Below are 23,369 nucleotides of genomic sequence, written 5' to 3'. Positions count from 1 at the left end.
TCAGAAATCCCCCAAATTCACTCGTTTCTCTCCTCATAAAGATCACATCATTTAAATAATACCGGCAAGTGCTAATGAATCACACTGGTCCCAAGGCACTAAAATTTTCTATCAAGCAGAGCCACCTAGTGGCAGACTGGGATATGTTATTAATTTTCATTTAATTTCTCTCTGATACTAATCTAGACCAAGAGGGTTAGGGTTCTTTGTTTGTTCCTTGCTTTATAAAATGTTCCTCTTAGGCACAATTATTGAAAACAAATCTGTCTGGGGCTGTTCCCTCCTTCTGTTTCCTCACCAAACATCTATCTATCCAAGGTAAATAGCTTCCCGATTCAATTTGCTATAATCAGCAAATCTTAGGACTAAAACAAAAGTGAGTTCAACAGTGTCTCTTTGAAACCTCAAGAGCTACTAGGATGCTTTGTGTTTTCCAAAACACGATCCCTGACCACACATTCCTCCCTGTAAACTGACATATTAAATTGCCAGGCACAAAGAGGTCAAAGAAAATGCTGTGCTGTGCTGTAGACGGGACCCTCTTCCACCCTTCCCCATTCCTGAGAGACATCACAAGTACCTTGGGCTGGGGTTTGGTTCCTTTTCTTCCTTCAAAGTAGGTAAACACTCATAGTCGGCTAAGACAGAAGCAAAGGAAATTCACCGTTAGTCACCAGAATTGCCTTTTCTACCCACAAAGCTGACAGAGTTGGGAATAGACTGCGCCTCTGTGCGGCTACCTGTGAAGAAATGGCCCCACTGGGGAGTTCTAGAGGTTCAAAGATTAATGACACCGAGGCTCCTGAAACGGTAAGAGCACGGATCACGCAGATACAGGGCTGCAGTGTTCCGTGCCCTTATTGAAAGGGCACACAATCCATCACTGCTTGCTCAGTCCGTCCTCTGGAAGCTCACAGTGTTCTGCAAACCAGAACATGCATCTTGGAAGTGAGACGCAGGGCTGAAATGGTGTAGCTCAGGTCCTACAGTGCCTGCAGGACAGCTCCACAGTAGAAGCATCAGGAAGGTGGGGAGGGAACACCTCTTCTTTCTCCTCTACTACATCGTGTGTGTGTGTGTGTGTGTGTGTGTGTGTGTGTGTGTGTGTNTGTATGTGTGTGTGTGTGTCTGTGTGTGTCTATGTGTCTGTGTCTGTGTGGTATGCCTGGGTAGCCATAAGCACACCCAAGTATGCTCATGTAGTGTTAGCTCTACACCTTAATTTTTGAGGCAGGGTTGCTCACTGAATATTTAACACCCTCTTCTAGACACCATGAATGTACGTGGATGCTAGTAGTTGCACAGACTGTGAACATGCACATAAATAAGTAAGTCTGTCCTAAAAATACAAACGACTGGAGAGATCATCCAGTGGTCGAGAGCGTTCCTTGATACACAAGCATCAAGGACTTGAGTTCAAATCCCCAGCACCCTTGGAAAAGCCTCGATGTAGCTGTGCGTGTGTGTGCGTGTACGTGTGTGCACACAAACAGGGGAGTACATAGTCAGAGATATCTTGCTGTCCAGGCTCAGTGAGGAGTTCTCAAAGAGTGTGTTAGAGAGTGGCACCAGATGTTTTTCTCTGCATAGAAACATACACACACAATGCATGCATATACCACAAACACACACACTCACAATACATGTATACACTACAACTATAACACATACAAATATGAATAGTATGATATATAGTGAGGTTTATCAATTTCATATGAGCATCAAAAAATTTAATTGATTTTTAAATTTAAAAATTCGTTGATTTCTAATGGACACACAATTTAAAGACCAGCTATCACTTGAAAATTTTTGTGTGGGAATACTCTATTAGTGTGTATAGCAGTCCTGTCTGATAGAACTATTTACAGGCATGGGGATGTTCTAGAGTCAGACTGACAAATATCATACTCAGGGGTTAGCAAACGTTTACCATTCGGCTACTAAAGCCATGCTTTAATTTTATATGATTAAACAGGCACACAGCTCTAACACCTTGTGTATTGGACAGAGGTTCATATAAAATGCACTCGATGAAATTGTGCAACCACATACAGACTGGAATTCTCTAAATTCAAGAAAATAGAAGGTCATCTCAGATGTTTTCCCCAGATAATTTTTGAATCAGATTTCCTTCCCAGGCTGGAAAAGCACCTACCTAGCATGTTAGAAGTGGGGGTTAGATTCCCAGTAACACCCCCCTCCACAGAGAGAGGGGGGGGGAGATGTGAGGGTGCACACACTATCAGAAACAAACAACACAGTTTCTTCTTGAAAAGCTCCGAGTCAACAACTAGTACACAAATAGAAACAAGTGGTAACAGACCCCGTGACTATGATTGGACTGGATCTTTAAGGAGTACGCAGGTCAAGTGCCAGATGAGGCATGACTTCAGGTTTTCTGAGTTGTTGATGAGGCAGCTGTCTAACCCTGCGTTACCAGAGAGGCAAACACTTTGGGCTTCCACGTACCGTTTCTGTTCATGCTGTTCATCCATTTATCAAGCTCTTCCATCTCTATTTCCATAACAGAGGGTGTGTCCTCTTCAAAAATAGGGCTAGACAGAGAACAGAAATTCGTGTTTTTTAAAAAAAGAAAAGGCTCGGTAGGCTGATTTTCATTTGTGGAAGAGTCTAGAATATTGACTGGTTAGAAACAATCTGAGCTAGCCCTGGGTTTACCCTAACCAAGAGAGCATCTAACTCTGGCAGGAAGAGAGGCAAAATCCCCAATGAGCCCTCCTCTGTCACTAAGGCCCAACTGGATGGCACAGAGGTCAGGGAAGGAGTGGACTAAAAGAGAAGCTGCTCTCTGGAGACCAAAGGCATGGTTGCCAAGGTGCTCAGTGGCCCTCTCATTTAGCCTCCTAGTCTTGCTTGGTCTCACTTCTCTTTTCTTGGAGTTTTGAACAATGACCCAGATCAAGAGAGCAGACAGCAGGCTGCTTTTGTCTGGTCTCCTTCAATGCCTAGGCTCTTCTAGCTAGGAGGAATGGAACAGCAGCTCTTAGAAAAGCCTCAGCCCCGTCTCCCGGGCTTCAAGGGAGTGGATAGGGGATAAAGCTCTGGTCAGGATAGATGGAGAGAGGAAGGAAAGGCCCCAGCCCTGAACACACTGTGGGTGCTGCACTGGAAGATGAAGCAGGCAGGATCTACAGCAGAGAGGCTGATGGGAGGGGCAGGGGAGGCATCACTGGGTGTCTTTGGTGTTCACCCAGGGCCAGGATATTTAACTGCTATGCATCTGGCACTGGTAGCAGCCAGACAAAAACTCTTTTCTCAAAGGTGACCACAGCAGACATTCCTGGGTAAGGTTTGGAAAGTAAGACTCATGTTCCTTGTGACAATGTGGGGGCTGTCAGAGTCTAGCGGGACTAGCAAAAGAAACCAGCCACAGCAGAAGCTGGGGAAAGGCTAATGGCTCCCCATGTGTTCCCCTTCACCATTCTTGTCCACACAACAAGGAACTGAAGACAGGAGGAGAGGACTCACACTTTCAGGGTTTCACCTCCAAGTTCATCTGAAAGAGAACAGATACAAGAATCACACCAGCCTAGTTCATCGCAGGGATTTACTGGAACATCCACTAGGTGTCCTTTGCAATGGGAGGGACATGATGACAAGGGATGGGGACCCACAGCACTTAAGCAAAGACAAGGGGATAGTTTGTAGAAGTCCATTCTCTCTTTCTTCCACATGGGTCCCAGAGATCAGACTCAGGACCTTCACCACACTGAAGGACCTTGAGGCCCATGAATCAAATCACATATTCCAAGGAGCAGTCATTAACCCCCAAGTCACACAGTACAGACTGTCGTGCTGAAACGAGGTCTGGAATCCTCTGAAATCATGAACTCTGCTTTCCTTAGAGATAGGTGCTCCCCAGAGAGTGCTCACCTTCCCTATTATTCTTTTATCCACTCGAAGAGGAAAAGCGTGGTCAGGAAAGCAAGCAAGTGTTACAAACAAGGGCTTGGCTATGGATCCCCTTCAACAAAATAATGTTCCAGCATCGTTTCCTTATGACACATGGTCCTTAACACTATGCCACGTGGGCTTCTCTGCCAAGGGATACCTCTGAAAGTCCCCTTTACCCGGCTCTTTAAATGGCTGGATCCCTCCACTTCTCAGTCTGTCATCCCCACCTCTATTTCAGGAAGGTTCGTCGGTCCCGTTGGTCCCTGGCTCTGCATTTCACAGTACTGGTCAGTAAGGCCATCTGTTTGATTCTACTTCATTTGTCTCTCCCACCCAAGCACAGCTCCCAAAGGGCCACCATAGCATCGGTCCTCTTTACCGTGGCAAGCATACCCCAGTCCCCTTCCTGCTAGCACAGTACCTGGCAAGTAACACCTGGTAAGAATGCAGCAGAAAGATGAATGGGCTTTTTATCTCAGTTGTCTAGCAATGGAGTTATATTTATGTCTGATCTTTTGGACCTATCATTACTATAATAGTGGGATTTCTAACCAGCTTGCCTTTGATGGCTGCTGATTGGGGTGAGAGTCAGGTAGCATTTGATAAAACAGCTCTAATGTGGCTAAGACTCCAGACGAACAGGTGGCAAGAATCACAGCCTGCTGCCTGGCCCAAGCAAGCTCTGTTTGGTTTGGCAGGGAAACCGACATCCCGGAGAAGACAATCAGTGGTGGCAAGTGGGTGCACTGAGAGTAAGACAGATGCTTTGGAAGGCAAACCCTTTGTAGAGGTCCCCAGGAAGTCTGCTGCCTCAACCCCTGACAACTGGAGGCCACCTTGTGTCTAGCCTGAAGAAGTGCAGTCATTGGTGAGGAAACACAGCCAGCTGGCACCTGGAACTGAGCTCAGATGGCACAAGCTGCTATGTCCTGCCGGTTGGGCAAGCTTTGGTGACATGGCAAACCCAGGAGAGCTGGTGCAGATGCAGGTTTCACACCGTCACTGCTGGCCCAGAAGGCACTGTAAGCTCTGTCTTCTGCACCCAAATAGAATCGGAGACCTCCTGGAGATGCCTGACTCTCCAGAAACTTAGTCGAATGGCTTCGTCTTACACACTTTGTGCCTGCAGTTTTCTGGTCATTGTTTAAGATGGGATCTCGCAGAGTTCAGGCTGGCTTCAAACTTGATATCTAACTGAAGATGACCTTGAACTTCTGATCCTGCACAGGCATTATAAACATGCCTCACCACCCTGGTCTGCAGTACTCAGAGACTGAGCCCAAGACTTTGAGCATACAAGATCAGTTACATCCCTGGCCCTACACGGACAGTTTTAATCTAAAAACATACTGGCTATTTCCTTAAGGGACTTTAAACAAAGCCCCACACAACTGAAACTCTCTACAGGTGATCCATAAAGACCTGTCCCAAACACACACACACACACACACACACACACACACACACACACACACACACACACACACGCCTGCTTCTAACCAGTCCCCTTTTCCTGCTTACTAACTTCCCCACCAGTTTCTCAGAGAGCATGTGACTCCACAGTCCCGCTGTGAGCACAGATTTTCACTCTAATCTGGGCTCCCCACAGACTCGGAGGTAGGCAGAAGCTGACCTGCATGCAGATGATGGAAAAGTTTAAAAATCCATTACCAAAGTGCTCCAGATGCACCAAATGAGAGGCTCCATAATCAGTATTAAAAGAGCAAAAAGCCTTCTGTGGCCTCATCTTCTCTGCTCCAGGGCCATTACCCCTGCCCCAGCCACCATGGCAACAGAAACACATCTGGGAGATCGGACAAGAGCAGAGCATTAAGCCAGGGGCAGAGGGGGGCGGGGGGACCAATTACTTGTCCTCAGCAATCAGGTCCTGCCTGCTCCACTCTACCTGGCCTACATCTCTTTATTAATAGCCACCGACTGGGTGCACGCACTCACACTGGGCTCCATCTTATCCCTTTCCAGCTGCCCTCTCATTCTCTCCTACTGCTTGTCTTCCACATTTAGTTCCTGCTTTACAACCACTTTTCTGACAAGACCCTCCCTATGCTGTAGACAGTGGGCTTGTTGGCCCTGGCCTGAGGGAAGGAGCCATAGAAGGCTCTGGCTGCCTGCTTTCTAGTCTGAGCAGGAGCCTCATTGAGCAGAGCCGGCATCGGTTAGCCATGGTCTGTTCTAAATGATGACTTCCTGCTCGTGCTTTCGCAGCAGTTCTTTGAGAGATTACCCAACACATCAAGGCAATGGGAGAAAGGCTGTGCCCAGCCCTAGCTTACTCTAGATCGTCTAAAACAGTGAGGCTTTTTTGTTTGCTTCAGACTCTCTCTCTCTCTCTCTCTCTCTCTCTCTCTCTCTCTCTGTGTGTGTGTGTGTGTGTGTGTGTGTGTGTGTGTGTGTGTGTGTGTGGTGACTGATAGGCAGAAAACTCTAGGCCACCCCCACTACTGATACAGCCTACTGGAATTGCTGTCTACCTGTCCATCTCTCCATCCTAGACCTTACTTTTCCCTTTACAGCCTCCACTGCACCTCACTTGAGTAGCTCAACTCTGACCCTGCAGCCTAACTCTATGGCAGGATCTCTGGTAGAACTCCAACCTGTATTTGTTATTGTATCCTGCAGAAAGTCTTTGTAGATCTATCAGGTTCCTAGTTCTGGCTTCTTAGTCCTTCCTCTTTGGAACACCTTGAACTCTTCTGTGGCTTCTCAGAACCCTTTATAGCCATTCTGTAACCTGGGTGGATGGACGGATGGATGGACAGATGGATACATACATACATACATACATGATAGATGCATGCATCTACTGTGTGATACATAATATGCAATTGAAATTTAATATTATAGTAAGGATTAAAATATGAAAACTGCTTTGGCTAGCTATCAAGAAAAGCAGGAGGATGGGTCTGCTCCTTACATGCAAATGATTTTGGAACTGAAAGACTTGAACACCAGAGTTCAGAGAGCTTGAAAGCCTAAGAGCTTGACATGAGACTGGAGGCCCCAGCCCTGGACTCCCCTTCACATCTAGGTTTGACAGGGAACTCCCCTGAGGTTAAAATAAAAGGAGGAATGGAAAGAGCCAGGTGCAGTGTTGCAGGCCTGCAGCCCAGATCTACTTTAGAGGCTGATGCAGGAGGGCTGCGTGAGTGGAAGAGTTCAAGTCCAGCCTAGGCAAGAAGAGGGGAGGGTGTCTGGGCAGCCCCATTGGGTCTTGCGTTAACTATAGATTCCAGAGGAGCTCCCACACAACCACTGTTGCTAGGTTACTCTGAAATTTCAAGCGGTGGAGAATGGGTTCCCTCTTCTTCCTCTTTCTAATTATTTTACCAGTTCCTTCTGTGGAGGAAGAGGACTTCCTTCCCAGCTCCACTTACCTCCCCGTCCACTGGCCGTGAATAGAATCATTACAGCTCCTACCCAGAGCTAAATGGCTGCCCCAGTGTGGGACAGACAGCAAGAAAAGCAAAGTGCCTTGTTAGTAGGACTGGAGGATGCAGAGGAGTTTTCTATGTGAGCCTGACTATGCATCTTACTTGAGAAGCTCCTACCCTTAAGTAAAGTTTGAAATGACTTTTAAAAGCTTCAATTTAAAACCTGAAGCCTGGGCCAATGGGACAACTCATCAGGCAAAAGGGCTTGCTGTCAACGCTGCCAACCAGGGCTAGATCCCTAAAACCCACATGGTGAAAGGAGAAAAACTATTTCTACAAGCACATGTCTGACTTCCACATGTGCATCGATGCCTGTGCCTGTTGGCTTGAATGTGCATGCACACACACACACACAAAATGTGAGTGTGTGTATATCTCTATCTCTATCTATCTACAGATACAGATACAGATATAGATATAGTTAGATAGATATGTGTGTATATATACATACATACATATATACATATATACATACACACCCACACCCACACATACACACACACACAAAATGTGAGTGTGTGTATATATCTATATCTATATCTATACCTATATCTATATCTATACCTATATCTATCTACAAATACAGATATATAGTTAGATAGATATGTGTGTATATATACATATACATACATACATATATACATGTACACATACACACACACACACACACACACATATATATATATATATATAATTACAAACAAGCAAACAGAAACACTGGACCTAGTCAGAGTTTACCAGCACAAGTCAAAATATGCCAAGTTTGCTTGGGACCAGAGCAACCCTGAATCCTAGGATTCTCTCATTTTGTTCTATACTTTTTGAGCACACCGGTGACTGGGAGTTTCCTATCTTGGTTTCAGTCAGTCATCTTTAGTCAGTTAGCAATTTCCATATAGATGTTCTTGGTGGGAGCAAGGAGAATACTTCTCTCTACCCTTTTCAAACTGGGGTGGGGTAGGATGGGAGAAGTAATATCTATTATGGAAATATGAGTAAAGACCCAATTCATGTAAGCATGATGAACTCTCTAACCCTTTGTCATTAACCCCAATCGGACACCTGCCTGACCCTCTCCTCCTACAAAGTGAAATGTCACATTGTTTTCGTGGTCAAGATTCTCTGGGTAGCAGCAGTAGATTATAATTTCAATGCAGATTAAAAATTTACAGACATATGCACGCATGCACACAGGCACACACACAGAATATGCCATTATTAACCTCTTGCAAACATCTGTGAGCTGTAATCACTCATCACTTACAACTTTATTTACTCCAACACCAAGCAAATACCAGGCTACTCACGTGTCTGCAAGGCACTTTGAGATCCTTGGCTAGAAGGCTCTGCGTAAAAGAAGAAAGCAATCTGTTTCTGGTGGCTCATTAAGGTGTACAGTGGTTGTCTGGAATCGGGAACACAAGAGTTACCTACCTTGCTTAGGTCTCTTGCTTTTAAAGTAGGTCGCAATGAGAACCACGAATAGAAGGATGAGCAGCGCAGCCAGTGGGATCGCCACCATTAATATAAATTCCACCTGGTTTGAGGTGTCGTTGATGTGGGTAGAATTCACATTTTCAGCTAATGCTTCTGTGGTCACCGTAGCCAGAGCACTTGTCGTCGTCTTGTCCTCTGCGTTTTCTTCTTCTGTGGTGCTCTGTCCTGAGTATTCTGACTCCTCGTCATTTCCTAAACATGAACAAAAGCAAGGCTGCCATGGAGTCTAAGCTGATGTGTCGTGGTTTTGGCGATCTTTAAATGGCTCATTCAGTAGTGAGCTTGGTCCACTGTGAGTGGTGTTCCTATTCGGCATGACATGAAGAGTATATTGCTTTGAGCTAAATGAAGCTCAAGCTCCAAGTGTGTTGAACATAGAGTCAAAGCAGAGGCAAGCCTCCTCCCACCCCCACCCCAACACACACACCCGCAGTCCAGCCTCAGCCAGACACTCTAGACACACTGAATGCAGGCTTTGTCACACCATAGATATTACTACTCCCAAAGCCATAGAGAGCTAGGGAATGTTCATAAAGTTTCTGAGTAAATTTAAATTTACTGACACAATGTAAAATGCATGCCATTAAAAAATACATTTAGATATAAATCAATGGGCCTGGAGGTAAGACTTACTGTAAGGATACATGCCTTGCAAACATAAGGTCTAGTACCACAAAATGATTGATAGGTAGGTAGGTAGGTAGGTAGATAGATAGATAGATAGATAGATAGATAGATAGATAGATAGATAGATAGGGTAGATAGAGATGACTGATAGACAGATATATAATACATACAGATGATAGATAGATGATAGACAGATAGATGATAGATAGATAGATAGATAGATAGATAGATAGATAGATAGATAAGATAGAGGTGATAGATAGATAGATAGATAGATAGATAGATAGATAGATAGATAGATAGATAGATAGATAGTAGATAGAAATAGGAATGAATTTTTTTATACTGGGCTCACTTGGGTTTCAGAGCTAAGTGCCTGACATTCTGCCCAGCACACAGCACTCAAGACCCCTTGAATGTCTGACAAGTCCTCCTGGATTCTAAATAAGTACGTGATGAATATCTCATTTGTGAAATAAGATTCTCAAGATGATCCCTTGGAGAAAAAAAAACTTCAAGGGCTGGAGAGATGGCTCAGTGGTTAAGAGCACTGACTGCACTTCCAGAGGTCCTGAGTTCAATTCTTTTTTTTTAAATTTTTAATATTTTTTATTACGTATTTTCCTCAATTACATTTCCAATGCTATCCCAAAAGTCCCCCATACCCCCCCCCACTTCCCTACCCACCCATTCCCATTCTTTTGGCCCTGGCATTCCCCTNTATTGGGGCATATAAAGTTTGCAAGTCCAATGGGCCTCTCTTTCCAGTGATGGCNGACTAGGCCATCTTTCGATACATATGCAGCTAGAGACAAGAGCTCCGGGGTACTGGTGAGTTCATCATGTTGTTCCAACTATAGGGTTGCAGATCCCTTTAGCTCCTTGGGTACTTTCTCTAGCTTCTGAGTTCAATTCTTATCAACTACATGGTGGCTCACAGCCATCTGTAATGGGATCTGATGCTCTCTTCTGGTGTATGTGAAGACAGTGTGCATTCACATACATAAAAAGAAGTGGGGGGGCGGAGAAAACCTCACAATTTATAGTTATTTAGGAAAATGCACTGGTAGAGTCTCATGGTTAAAATGGTTAACTTCCATTGTCAGCTTGACAGTATTTATTACCAAGCAGGAGGCAAGCCTTTGTGCGTGTCTGTGAGTTTCTAGATTAAGTTAACTGCAGTGGGAACACCCATTCTCACTGTGGATGCCACCATTCCATGTGCTACCGTCCTAGACTGAGTAAGGAGAAAGGCACCCAAGAGCTGACCATCACATTTCATCCCTCTCTGCTTTCCAACTGTGGCAATATCGCCAGCTGCCCCCTGTCCTGTCACCATGTCCTCCTAGCCATGAGGGACTGAACCCTTGGCCTGTGACCCATAATAAGCTGTTCTTTCCTTAAGTTGCTTTGGTCAAAGCAACAAGAAAAATGATCACACCGGAACTTTCCCTATTTCAAAGGAGAAGCAAGGTTACTCTGTCTGACCCTTGAATGCCATTAGACACCCTTCACAGAGGGGAAAGAACCTCACCTCGTCCCAGCAGTGACGGGGTGGCTGAAGGGGTTTTGTTCTGTCATGGGGTAGGGCTGTCTGATTCTCACCCTGGTCTGACAGCAGAAAATATTACATGCAGAAGACGCATGAGTCAGTTGGTGAAAAACATTTTAAGGCAAAAGGTTTGATGTCTAAGGAAAGATGAGTGGCTTTAAGCTGTACTCTGGCTAGGCCATCCCTCCACAGGATGGCCAAGTTGAGCAGTGCAGAGCCGCTCAATAGTTTATCTCTCTTTGTAATCACACTGCAGTGAATTCCTCAGATTCACGTTACAACAGTAAAAATATCTGTTCACTTATAAACTACCTGTGGATCCTCACTCCAATTCCTACACTGATCCCTAATCACCAGTGTGATGGTATTAGGAGAGGGGCCCCAGGATGAAAAGAAGAAAATCAGAGGTATTTATATTCTCTCCCTCCGCCTCCCTCTTCCTGCCGGACACCACACTCAGCAGTGTGCGCACGCAAAGTGGGTGCTCTACCACTGAGCGAGGTCTGCAGATCAGTTCTCCTTTCCTTGGCCTACCCTCACTGCTGCTGTGGGTGCTGTCACCTGCTTCAGGCTAATCTTTCCTGTTTATTTACTCAGAGGTCTTGCTCAGCACCCTCAGCTTCCGGAGCACTGGGATGGCAGGTCTGTGTCACCGCACTCCACTTCTTGAGACGCTATGAAGAACTAAGCCCTGTCTGTACTCTGCCCTCTATCTGCACCATCTCATTCTGTGCCCTCTACGCGTGCAGAGAGATATGGTGACAGACTTCACACGACTTGCTCAGTCACAGAGCTCACGAAGAGAGAAGACTGGGGTCCCCGGAGGGTCATGATGGAACCTGAGACTTTATCTTGGTAATGTGTCTCCCTTCAATCAGGGGGAAGGAAATACGGTGCTGAGAGTCATGAAGTTTGGCCATCAGGCAGAGAGCAAGAGAGTGGACTCTGGGTTCTTGTCCCTCAGCCTAGAACAGACAGTGGCTTGCTGGCACAAGGGTGGATAAGGATGGGGAAGGCCAGCATTGCTGGGTTCTGGCTGAGGCACCTCATCCCAGATGCAAGGCAGGCAGCTCTGCCCAGAACCCCAGTAGCTCCTCTCCAAGGGGAGCAGATGAGCCAAGCTCTCTCTAGTACAATGCTTATTGTCCTTGTCTCCACTCGACCTGTGGCCCCAGAGAAGAGAAAATGGGGACAGATACAGGCCAGTAAGAATAATGAGAGGCTCTGCCACTGGGGCTGTGGAAGGAAGAGAGAAGTGTCCCAGGCAGCCCTAGATGGTGTACTCTGCTTTTCAAGACCAGGCAGGTGGCCTTTAGTGACACTATGGAGTTTAAATGGGCTGCAGGCTCTCCCTACAGTACACCCTGACAGGCTCAAATGTGTTTTCCACCAGACTCTCCGGTGTCTAAGTAAAAGAGAGCTTAGAGTTCTTTCTGCCTCTGCCTCTGCCTCTTTCCCTCCTTTTAAAATTAATTTTGTAGTAGGGGGATGGGACCCGGGGTCACTAGCATGCTAAGCAAGTGCTCTACCACAAAGCTAAACCCCAGAGCGCTCTCTCTCTCTCTCTCTCTCTCTCTCTCTCTCTCTCTCTCTCTCTCTCTCTCTCTCTCTCTCTCTTCTGCAGGCCTTCATCTTCAGAGACTCCTATGATAACCTTCCATATCACTCTCCATGTTCTAGTGGGGTTTAACCGCATAAAAGCCTCCAGATAAACAACAGTAAATGGGCTGAAGGAGTGTTTTCTGAGTGCTAGACTAAACTCCGCCCCTCCCACGGCACATGACACCCCATGTCTTCTAGTCTGACCTTTATAACTTCAGTGTCCACACTTTTCAGATGAATCGATGAAATTATCTTTCCCCAGGGAGTAGTCCTGTCTCTTGGGCTAAATTCTATGAATGCATAAAGAATCTGTTTGTTAGTTTGTTGTCTTTTTGAAAGTAAATGGAGCCAAGAGTGGTGGTGCATGCTTTTAATCCCATGCACCACCAAGACAAGCCTGGCTCAAAAACTGGCAGATCTCTGAGTTCAAGGCCAGCCTGGTCTACAAAGCGAATTCCAGGACCCAGGATGGCAATAACTACACAGAGAAACCCTGACTTAAGAAAAAAACAAAGTTAGAGAGAAAACCGGAAACAAGAAAACCAAGGTGGGACTCAGACTCAACACAAGAACCAGAGGTGCTAAAGTGGTGGTGGATGGAGCTAGCAGAAGGCAGCTCGGGGACTTTCCCCCAAAGCTTCCCCCCACACACCCCGCCACTGAGTTAAAGCAGCTTTTAACCCAGTGGAAGTCGGGGAGCCCCTAAACCGCTGCTCAGCCTCAGGCAACCCCATGGGCTCTAGCACTTGCCTTTGCTTTGCGAAGAACGGCGATGTCTGGTGCCATGTCACACAGCACTAGCGTCTAGCACCTAGCACCCTGGCCGTAAAACAGATCTCCAGAAAGTGAGCGCTACGGGGCTTTCAGGTTTTCTTCTTTTTGCCTCAGACACCCTACATATCCACTCCTTCCCCGACTCCATGTTCATAATGAAGGAACCCGGGAAGAGCCCTTCCCATTTTAGAACTTGCTCCCTAAAAGTGCTCCGGAAGGCAGGTGAGTGGGTAAGTGCCGTGCCTTCTCAGCCCGGGGCACAGACACCAGATACCTGATGTCAACTTTGTCCGGCTACCTATCTTCTTTCCTGGTGTGCTTCTTGCTTATCCCTCGGGAGTTCCGCCAGCCTGCTATAACTTCCTCATTTATTCTCATATTTCGGGGCTAACAATTTGGATATTATTCAGGACATGAGTAGAGGGGATGGGGATAAAATTGGCAGAGCTGAGGGTGGGGTGAGGATACAGTGGGTGTGGAAAGAAGAGGCGTCAGCAAGTAAAAGGCAGAAGAAACCCTGAAGGCAGTGTGTGAAATGCAGGTAGGCCTTGCCTGCCACCCGTCTACAGGGCTCCAACAGGAACGTTCTGATGGCTGGCCTGGTCATGGTTATATCAAGTGACCCCATCCCAAACTTCCCAGAGCTTCTTCATTTCATCATTTCTCTCTCTGGTCCTTAAAGAATGACTCAATGTCACCTTTTAACATCACAATGTCACTGTCAGACACTTGAAGGTAGGCTACATCTCATCATCTGACTGTTCAGCCCCGAATCACCAGATACTAAAGAAGGCTCACTTACAAATGATTGTTGACGGTATTTATGCAAACACATCTGGGACTCACAGGGTGCACATCTGGTGAGGACCCTGGAGAAAAATCTTGTGAGTCGGGGAAGAAATGAGATGAGGTCTGATAGCTCCAGTATCTGAGCCTCACGCATGCCTGTGTCATCGTCCTGAGGACAGCCACTGAGTGGAAATGAGTTTGCTTCTTGGTGAAGCAAGCCAGCTAACTTCTCTTTTTTTTTTTTTTTTTTTTTTTTGAAAGTGGAACAAATGTGTAATCGAGATCTCTAGGTTTTGTGGTTGCTGCTGTATGCTGCTAGGCTGGTGCTGAGAGCTGAGGATAAAGAGCATGTGGTTGGAAGGTGCTGGGGACCTTGTGCTTGCTAAGCATGTGCTCTACCACTCAGTACACCCTGACCCTTCTTGGTTTTGAAATGGGGTGTACCCCCACTTCCCTGCTAAGGACCCACAAACTAAAGCAACGATAGAAAAGGGTTTCCTAATTCAGGATATCGTGCCCTGTGCTGGGCCTGTTCTTGCCTTTGTTGATTTTGCAGAGTGTGTGCCCCAATGACTTAGGTACTTATAACTCAGACAGTGAAATGGAACAAGGCACAGCTGGTGTCCTGTGCTCTCTCTCTCTCTCTCCTGTTCTGTGGACTAACCGACCACATGTGTGACTTTGAGGATACTCAAGAAACTAAACCCAAGAGTTACCTACATGTCACCCCTGACATCTGCATGGAGCAGAGTGAGGAGCCCAAAGCCTGTTAGAAAAAGATTAAAATAATAGCTAAATAAATAAATAGGAAACCAAGTTGGTGTAGGGATATAGCTCAGGTGATAAAGGCTTGTCAGGCGTGAAGCCCTGGGTGTAACTTCAGCTCTGGGAAAAACTGAGCATGCCTGTAATCCAAGCTCTTTGGAGGTAGAGGCAAGAAGATCACAAATTCGAAGTCATCCTTGGCTACTACGTGAGCTCCTGTCTCAAACTATAAAGTTCAAAAGCCAAGGACACCTCTGCCTTAGCTGCACATTCCCACTGCCTGAGCACCTTGCATGCCTGATACTCAGGTCTCACTCACATGGTTTCTATATCAGAGGCTGGGATGAAGGCTGGGAGAATTACCTGCAGGGGAATGCAGGGTGCAGTCAAGGTTGAGACCAACCTCTAAACTCTCTGCTTCTAGCCCTTCCTTGGGCTAACAACTCAACTCACTCTTGTTCTGCTGTTCATTCTGTAAACTTGACAAGAATCAAGCTCAAGGCCCTGGAATCTAGTACCCAAGTCTCTCAGCTGAACCCAATGCTTAAGGTTATCATTGAAAGCTGAGCTTCTGGATAATGCTGGGCAGATATATCAGGACAAGACTCCCCTTCCTGAATAAGTCTGAGAGATGGGAACCTGAGTCTCCCCCAAAAGGTCTGCTGAATGCATGACATGGTGGTTTAAGCCTCCAGTCTTTGGAACTATCCAGGAAGCTTCATAAAGCATAGACTGCCAGGTTCTTCTCCCAGAGTTCTGACATAGTAGGTTTGAGTTAAAACTCAAGACAGTTCACTGGTCTGGGAGTTGTTGCCTAAATAATTTCATTTTGTGATTAATAATGATCAGTTGTCCCAACAGCTATTTTCCCTCCGTTTCGCCAGTTATTTGATGCTGTGTAGGGATGTATCCTGGGTAACAGGATGTGTGTCTAGAAGCAACCCTAGGACCTTCCTCATGCTACACACACACACACACACACACACACACAGAGAGAGAGAGAGAGAGAGAGAGAGAGAGAGAGAGAGAGAGAGAGAGAGAGAGTCCTCTGGTGAGTGATAGCCCTAGTCCTAATAATATTTCCTTAAAGTCTTCCTAGATGACTCTGGTAAATAAGCTTGCTGACCTAAGAATTACTGAATTAAACCATGAGTGAGTGGACAGTGTCTTAATTTGCTGTGACTCACAATGACAGACTTATTAATTTAAGTGTGATTGGGAGCCACATGCCAAAAGGAACCTTGGGAGCAAGCTGAATAGGTATATACACCATTAATCAGTTCTTTCTTCTAGTGATCACTTTTTCAAAATTAATTGTTCTGTATTTGTGGTACCTGATTATAGGGTGGCCAGGAACAAAACTGGAACAAATGACCGTGGCAGACATACTGGGTACCAGCCTGGGTGTGGAGGGTGACTGTGTGTGACACATGAGAACACTCTTGCCAAGTAGAAGGATGGAACATTGGGACAGCTTTGCCCATGGCCTTTGGGCAGTGTCCAGAAATGCCCCTGGTCCTTTCCCTGGCTCACCTGACCAAAAAGCAGCACAAACTGATTACTATTCTTGCTGAGCAGTGGTGGCACACACCTTTAATCCCAGCACTTGGGAGACAGGAGGAATAAGGATCTCTGAGTTTGATACCTGCCTGGTCTTCAGAGTGTGTTCTAGGACATCCAGGGCTACACAGAGGGGGAATAATGCCATTCTAGCCTATAGCATGTGCCCAGTTTTAAAATATACTCATACCACATAGGACAGAATACAAAATTCTTACCTGGACAAGGGAGGAAATGTCTGCAATCCTAGCACTCAGGAAGCAAAAAGAGCAATACAAATTGGACACCAATCTAGTCTCTGAAATAAGCTCTAGGCTATCCTGGGTTACAGAGTGAGACTCTAACTCAGAAAAGAAAGAAAAAAAACAACTTCTGAACATTAGTGAAATAAGACTGTACTTGGAATTGGAGGTGATCAATAAAGATGATTACCATCACAATACTTGGTATTTTCCTGGTTTATTGTATTTCTGTTTCTCTTTTGAATAGCTTATTTCCAACCAAAGTGACTAGAGTTTTGGGGTGGGATGTCCTCCTAAGGCTCCCAGTCTGAGGCACTACTGGTACTGGTGGAAGGCCCTCAGGTCACAGGGAGGGTGTCGTTAAAGAGGATTGTGGGAAGGCAGTCTTTCCTTTGCCTCTCTTCTATTCCTGCCATTTCCCAAGCGTTTCCCCTGTCACACACACCCTGCTCCAATGTGCTGCCTTCCCACAGGCTGCAGAACAATGGGCCAACGAATTACAGACCCAAACCCCTACAACCATAAGCCCACATCAACCTCCTCTCTTTTTAAGTTGATTGTCTCTGGTAGTTTGTTACAGTAAGAGAAATCTGATTGATACAGCAATGTAAAAGAGTAACTGGAAAGCAAATATGCCTAGCCTTGCCCTTCCTAGCAGACCCCTGGGCCCTACCCAACAGTTCTGCCAACCTCTTTCTAGAGACTTGCTGTCCCCCTCCCCCATTAGCCAGGATGCCTTGGCCCTGAAACTCACACTCTGACATCTCAGCATCATTCCGCTCACCACAAGCTCAGCACTGTCCGATAGACAAGTGTCAGGTCAGAGACAACTAAAATGATAAGTGGCAATGTGCTGTTTTGCAAAATCAGAGATGGTAGGAAGAGACTGGGCCTCCACCCCACCCTGAATGGTGGCTCAAGAGGAACAACTGAGGATTACGCAAACCTATGACCTTGAGGCCTCTGTGTGTGACCAATAAGTCGAGGGTTTAAGGACTGAAGCTCAAGAGGGAAACAAATTATTGATGCAAAGTGATGGGTTCAACTCTCTTGGATCAACTCTAAAGCAGTCTGGCTTCTGACCCACTAGGTCTTTAAGGAGAATCAGTGTTGCCCTTTGACCTGGACTTTCAGACAGGCCTCAAGCACCAGATCTTACCACTCCTGCTGCAGCTGCTGAGACCTTCCGTGCTCTCCCACCTCCTCCTCTCCCCTCACCTTCCCTTACTTCTCCTCCTACTTCCTCCCTCCTCCCCCTCCCTCTTCCCTACAGTTATGAGCTCAACACCATTGCATAAGACTTCTCTCACTAACTTTTTGTTTGTTTTGGAGAATAGGGTCTTATGTATTCCAGGCTCAGCAAGCTCCAAGGATCCAAATGTTTCTTTCTCTCATGCAGGGGATTGTAGAGTTGAGCCACCATACCTGTGTATACAGATCCTGGAATCCAAACTCAGGTCCTCACAGTTGCTCAGTAAGAAGTTTGCTGAGGGAGTCACCTCTGCAGTCTCACATTAGCTTTTAACATGGCTCATTACAGTAATGCATCACTTAACGTTGATCCGTTCTTGAATTCTTTTTAATTATCACTGTTACTCTTTCTTCTTCCCCTTCCTCGTCCTCTTCCTCCTCCTCTTCCTCCTCTTCTTCCTCATCTCTCTCCTCCTCCTCCTCCTCCTCCTCCTCCTCCTCTTCTTCTTCTTCTTCTTCTTCTTCTTCTTCTTCTTCTACTAAATCTCTCAGTTGTCTTGGTTAGCACATCAGAAAACACCCAGGATTCTCAGACAGCATCTAACAGAAGCAGGAACAAACAGGGTGTTGCAAGTCCTAATGTGGCAGAGACACAAACTCCAGGCATCATGTCCATTCAGTTCCTTGGTCACATAAGCTCCATCGTCATGATCTTAGCCAGGAACCAACAGGGAGATGCTCTTTAGTTGACAGTCATAATCCTTGAGACTCCAGATGAAAGAAGTGGCATCCGAATCCACCCAAGTTCTTCTCTCACATCAACTGTGTACTCTTTCAGTGTGTCACGTGCCATATTCAAGTGTACCACACTTAGTATAAGTTGCAGGATATTCATATGTACACACACACACACACACACACACATGCATAAACACCCCTACGCTATCTGAAATCCATTTAATTGGTACTCATACTTATTTGCTAAGTCTGGCAATATTTTTTTTGCACATTTCAAAAATCTGATATTTAATTTTTTTGTGAAATGCATCATCAATAAAGTCTGGCAATATTAATGATCAATAAATAAGCAAACAAGCAGAGGTTTTTCTTTTTTTTTAGAAAGAGTAAGTTAACTTTTAAGTAAATCATGGCAGCTGGGCAGTGGTGGTGCACACCTTTAATCCCAGCACTTGAGAGGCAGAGGCAGGTGGATTTCTGAGTTGGAGGCCAGCCTGGTCTACAGAGTGAGTTCCAGGAAAGTCTGGAAAGTTCTCTACACAGAGAAACCCTGTTTCGAAAAACCAAAGCCAAAACCAAAACCAAGTAAATCATGGCATGACTGAAGGCAGGGCTCTATCCCCAGCACTGTATAAAACTGGACATACTGACACATGCTTGTGAACCCAGAGCTTAGAAAGAGGTGGCTGGAGAATCAGGAGTTCCAAGTTCCTTGCCACAGTTGGCTCTTCTCTCCACTGTCCTCGTTCCAGGCATTATGCCTGTGTGGTCCTCACCTGAGGCAACTTTTCTCAGTTGTTTTTGTTTCATATACTTCATTTCAGGTTTTCAAAACGATTTTTACTAGATTGGAGGCTAATGTCTCTGGAACTTAAAGTCCCCATATGGTTCTTGCAGAAGTTTCCCCCAGTAACCGCTGGTCCTTTCTAAAAATGTTCCATGCAAATTTTCTGGGTCTGAACTTCCTTCCATGTCAAGAAGGTGATTACAAAGGCTTGGTCTAGCCTACTCAGCGGGGGAGGGAGGAGGCAATACCTGTTGTGAGTTGAAGATGCAGAATGGAAACTCACACATTAGAAGAGTTGAGATGGTTATGTTGTGTGTGCGTGTGTGTGTGTGTGTGTGCTCACGCACGCATGGGCTCACCAGTGCATTTATGCATGTTGCCCAGAGGTCAAAGTTGGGTGTCCTCCTCTATTGATCTCCACTTTACCTTTTGAGACAGGATCTCTAGCTGAGCTCAGAGCTTGTCACTTTGGCTAGGCTGGCTGGCCATCGAGTCCCTGGAAGCTACCTACGTCCAACGCCCAGCGCTGAGGATATACACGCCTCCATGCCAGGCTTTTACATGGCTGCTGGAGACCTAAACTCAGGTCTTCATGCTTGCAGGGCGAGCAGTTCACCCACCAAGCCATGTCACTGGCCTGACAGTGTTGTCTCAGTGAGTCAAGATCTTGCTGGTAGCCAGGGTTGGCCTCAAACGCACAATCCTCTTGCCTCAAATTTCCATTGCTGAGATTACAGGTCTGCGGCACCACATCTGTCTAAGATTTGGGCTAGTTAACATTTTGGTATAGAATTAGGAAACTGGATAAGCTAAAACAATGATGAGCTAGGTATTAGTATTATAGAAGTTGATTATAGTAAATCTTCAGCTGTAAGATAAAATCCATTCACTCAGCCAGCCAGGCACCATATTTTTATTGTACGTCTGCTAGACCCCATGCCATGCAGTAAACTGAATCTGAACTATTAGGTAGGGTGAACGAGGCCAGGTCAGGCACTTGCCTCCCAGGGAAATGACTAGTCAAGACAATAGCATCCAAATCTGTACTTATAATTCCAATGAATAGAAACTGTACTGTGTACAGAGGGCAGAGCCATGACAGTATGGGAAGCAAAGAGATTTGTTGCATCTGGGGTTGCACTCAGAACATCTTCACAAATGATGGAGTATCCATTTCTGAAGTCCATGAAGCAAAGACCTCAGGGAAAGTGGTCAGAGTTGAGGGCCTGGCACATAGAAAGGCCCAGTAGTCTCGCACAACTTGGCACCGTTAAGTGGTTGATTCATAAGGCAAAAGGTGGGTTGTGGAGAGGATTAAGTGAGAAGAGAATTCAGGCCCAGTTCACATGATGTTTTATCATGACGTCAGGGTATGTGGGATGTAGCCCAGGAAGAAAACACTGATGGGGGTTGCGGGGAGAAGATGATTGCATTTTTGTTACAAAACAATTGTTCGGGGTTAATATGAAATGGGATGGAGGGGGGGATAATACTTGAGGCAATGAGGATGTTTAAGATGTTAAGAGGTAGAGCAGCCCAGGTAAGACTCAGGGTGGTTTCAAGCCACTGGTGAGCACAGATGAGCTCTGTTTCGGATGTGATGAGCAGCTGACACCACCCATAATGTACCCAAGGGACTGATGATGGAAACGCAAGATTACAGGTGGGTGGAGATGCCAGCAGAGGGGTGAGAACTGGGGAGGTACACCCAGCCTGAGAGCGGATGAAAATCACAAGGTTAAGGTCTGATGGCCCAGGAACATGGAGCGAGGAAAGAGCCAAGGTGTATGAAGTGAGCAACTGGAAAAGAAAAGATTTGTAAATCCAAACTTAAAAGGAGGCCAACAAAAAATCATCACCATAAGACCCAAGGGAGAGAGGGAGAGAGCTGATTTCCATAACATGAACATTTACAAATGTACAAGTACAAAGGCTGTTAGGAGCTCCATGGCCAGGAGAAAAGGGCAGGAAGCTGGGTCGCAATCAGCCCACTGCTCAGATTTTGTTAGACCCTGGATTATCTCCTTCAAATTTTAATTTAACTTTATTTTTTATTTGTGCTGTGTGTGTGTGTCTGTGTGTTTGCCTGGGTGTCCATACAAGCTAGAAGAGGGCATTAAATTCTCCGGATCTGGAGTTACAGGCATATGTGAACCACCTGAGTTGAGGGCTGGGACCCAACCTCCAGTCCTCTGCAAGAAGATCAAGAACTCTAGCTGGTCCTAGTAGCACATACCTTTAATCCCAGCACTAGGGAAGCAGAGGCTCATGCCTTTAACTGTATAAAGAAATCTCAAGAAAGCCGGGATATCATGTCTAGAAGGGCAAGGTGAATGGTAATCCAGCCTGGCCTACAGAGTGAGTTCCTGGACAGCCAGGGCTACTCAAAGAAACCCTATCTCAAAAAGAAAAAACAAAACCAGCTCTTATGATCTCTCTCTCCAGCTCCTGTCATCCTTTTCATCTGAAGGAAACAGTACTACAGGTATTGTTATAATACGGCTCTAGAATGTTCCCCAAACCCATGTATTGAAGGCTTGGTTGCCAGGTACTGTTATCTGATGATGGAAATTGTATTGGGTCACACTTGGTAGAGAATAATTGGGTCATTGGAGCCATAGCCTTCAAGGGGATTCTGTAACCCAGTCTCGCTTCCCAGCTACCCCACAGTGAGCAGTTTTCTACACCACATATTCCTTACCACAGGGCCAAAGGCAACATGGGCCCACTGAGCCAGACTCAAACTATAAGCTAAATTAAATCTTTCTTCCTTAAAAGCTGAATTCTTCAGATGGTTTAATCTTCCTTTTGTTCATTTGTTTACTTTGAGTTTTGTGTCTTTTGGTTGGTTGGTTGGTTGATTGGTTGGTTGGTTGGTAGGTAGGTTGGTTGGTTGATTGGTTGGTTGGTTAGTTGGTTGGTTGGTTGGATGAATGGTTGGTTGGTTGGTTGGATGAATGGTTGGTTGGTTGGTTGGTTGGATGAATGGTTGATTGGTTGGTTGGTTGGATGAATGGTTGGTTGGTTGGTTGGTTGGTTGGATGAATGGTTGGTTGGTTGGTTAGTAGGTACTGGGTATTGAACCTAGGGCCTCTTCACTACAAAGCTATGTCCCCATATCTCCCTCAGATATTTTATTATACTGACAGAAAGCTGAGTAAGATAGATAGCCATGGTTAATATCATTGCTTTCTCTTACTCCCAAAGGTAAGTACTTAATAGTTATCCACACTTTTAAATGCATTTATGACTCTATCCAAGCATAGGCCAGAGCACTTTAAAAACCTGAGATAAAAACAATTATTCTGTGAATCACAATATTGCACTGAGGGTCTGTGTTGCCCAGGCTGGAATCAGATTCCATAATTCAAGCAATCCTCTTGTTTCAGCTCCCAAGCAGCTGAAACTCTCAACCTATGCATATTATCATCACCAACCCCTGGGTTTGGCCGGTATTAGTTTGAGCCTGATCCAGCTTGATGCCAGTAGCACAGGTCCATCAAGCCTGCTCTGTGACACTCATTCTAAAACTGCACAATTGTTTCACCCCTTCTCTGTGAATGGACATTTGGAGAGTTTCTGCCTCCCTTCCCAGACTTTCGCACACACATGCATACACACACAGTTTTACAAATGGTACAGTCAACACAGTTGGCTTGGTCTCATTCCTGCACACTTGTGGGTGATTAGGAATAAATCCTCAGGACAGCAGAGTAAGAACATTTCCAAGAATATTTCCATCCCTCTAGAATGGTTGCACAAAAATGTTCCCCTCGCTCATCCGGCTGGATCAGCGCCGGGGTAGCGGGAGCGCAGGGTTGCCTGACACCCGCCAGCTACCCACGACCCCCGCCGCAGGATTTTGGGACTGCTGGTAA

The 23,369-nt window shown here is 45.8% G+C and overlaps 1 protein-coding gene across 1 annotated transcript in view; it reads right to left on the bottom strand.

Moving 5' to 3' along the window:
* The window catches only part of Tmem154 (transmembrane protein 154), a 38,741-nt gene that overhangs the window by 11,306 nt on the left and 4,066 nt on the right, over window positions 1-23,369 (bottom strand). Inside the window, exons 2-6 of the mRNA XM_021158876.1 lie at window positions 8,802-9,056; window positions 8,675-8,713; window positions 3,490-3,517; window positions 2,470-2,555; window positions 581-638 (exon numbers count right to left, since the gene is read on the bottom strand). Of these exons, the coding sequence (XP_021014535.1) occupies window positions 581-638; window positions 2,470-2,555; window positions 3,490-3,517; window positions 8,675-8,713; window positions 8,802-9,056 (466 nt within the window). The remainder of the gene's footprint in view (window positions 1-580; window positions 639-2,469; window positions 2,556-3,489; window positions 3,518-8,674; window positions 8,714-8,801; window positions 9,057-23,369) is intronic.

This window comes from Mus caroli, chromosome 3 (genome assembly GCF_900094665.2).
Source record: "Mus caroli chromosome 3, CAROLI_EIJ_v1.1, whole genome shotgun sequence".
Taxonomy (NCBI): Eukaryota; Metazoa; Chordata; class Mammalia; order Rodentia; family Muridae; genus Mus; species Mus caroli.
This window is presented reverse-complemented; position numbering and strand designations above follow the sequence as displayed.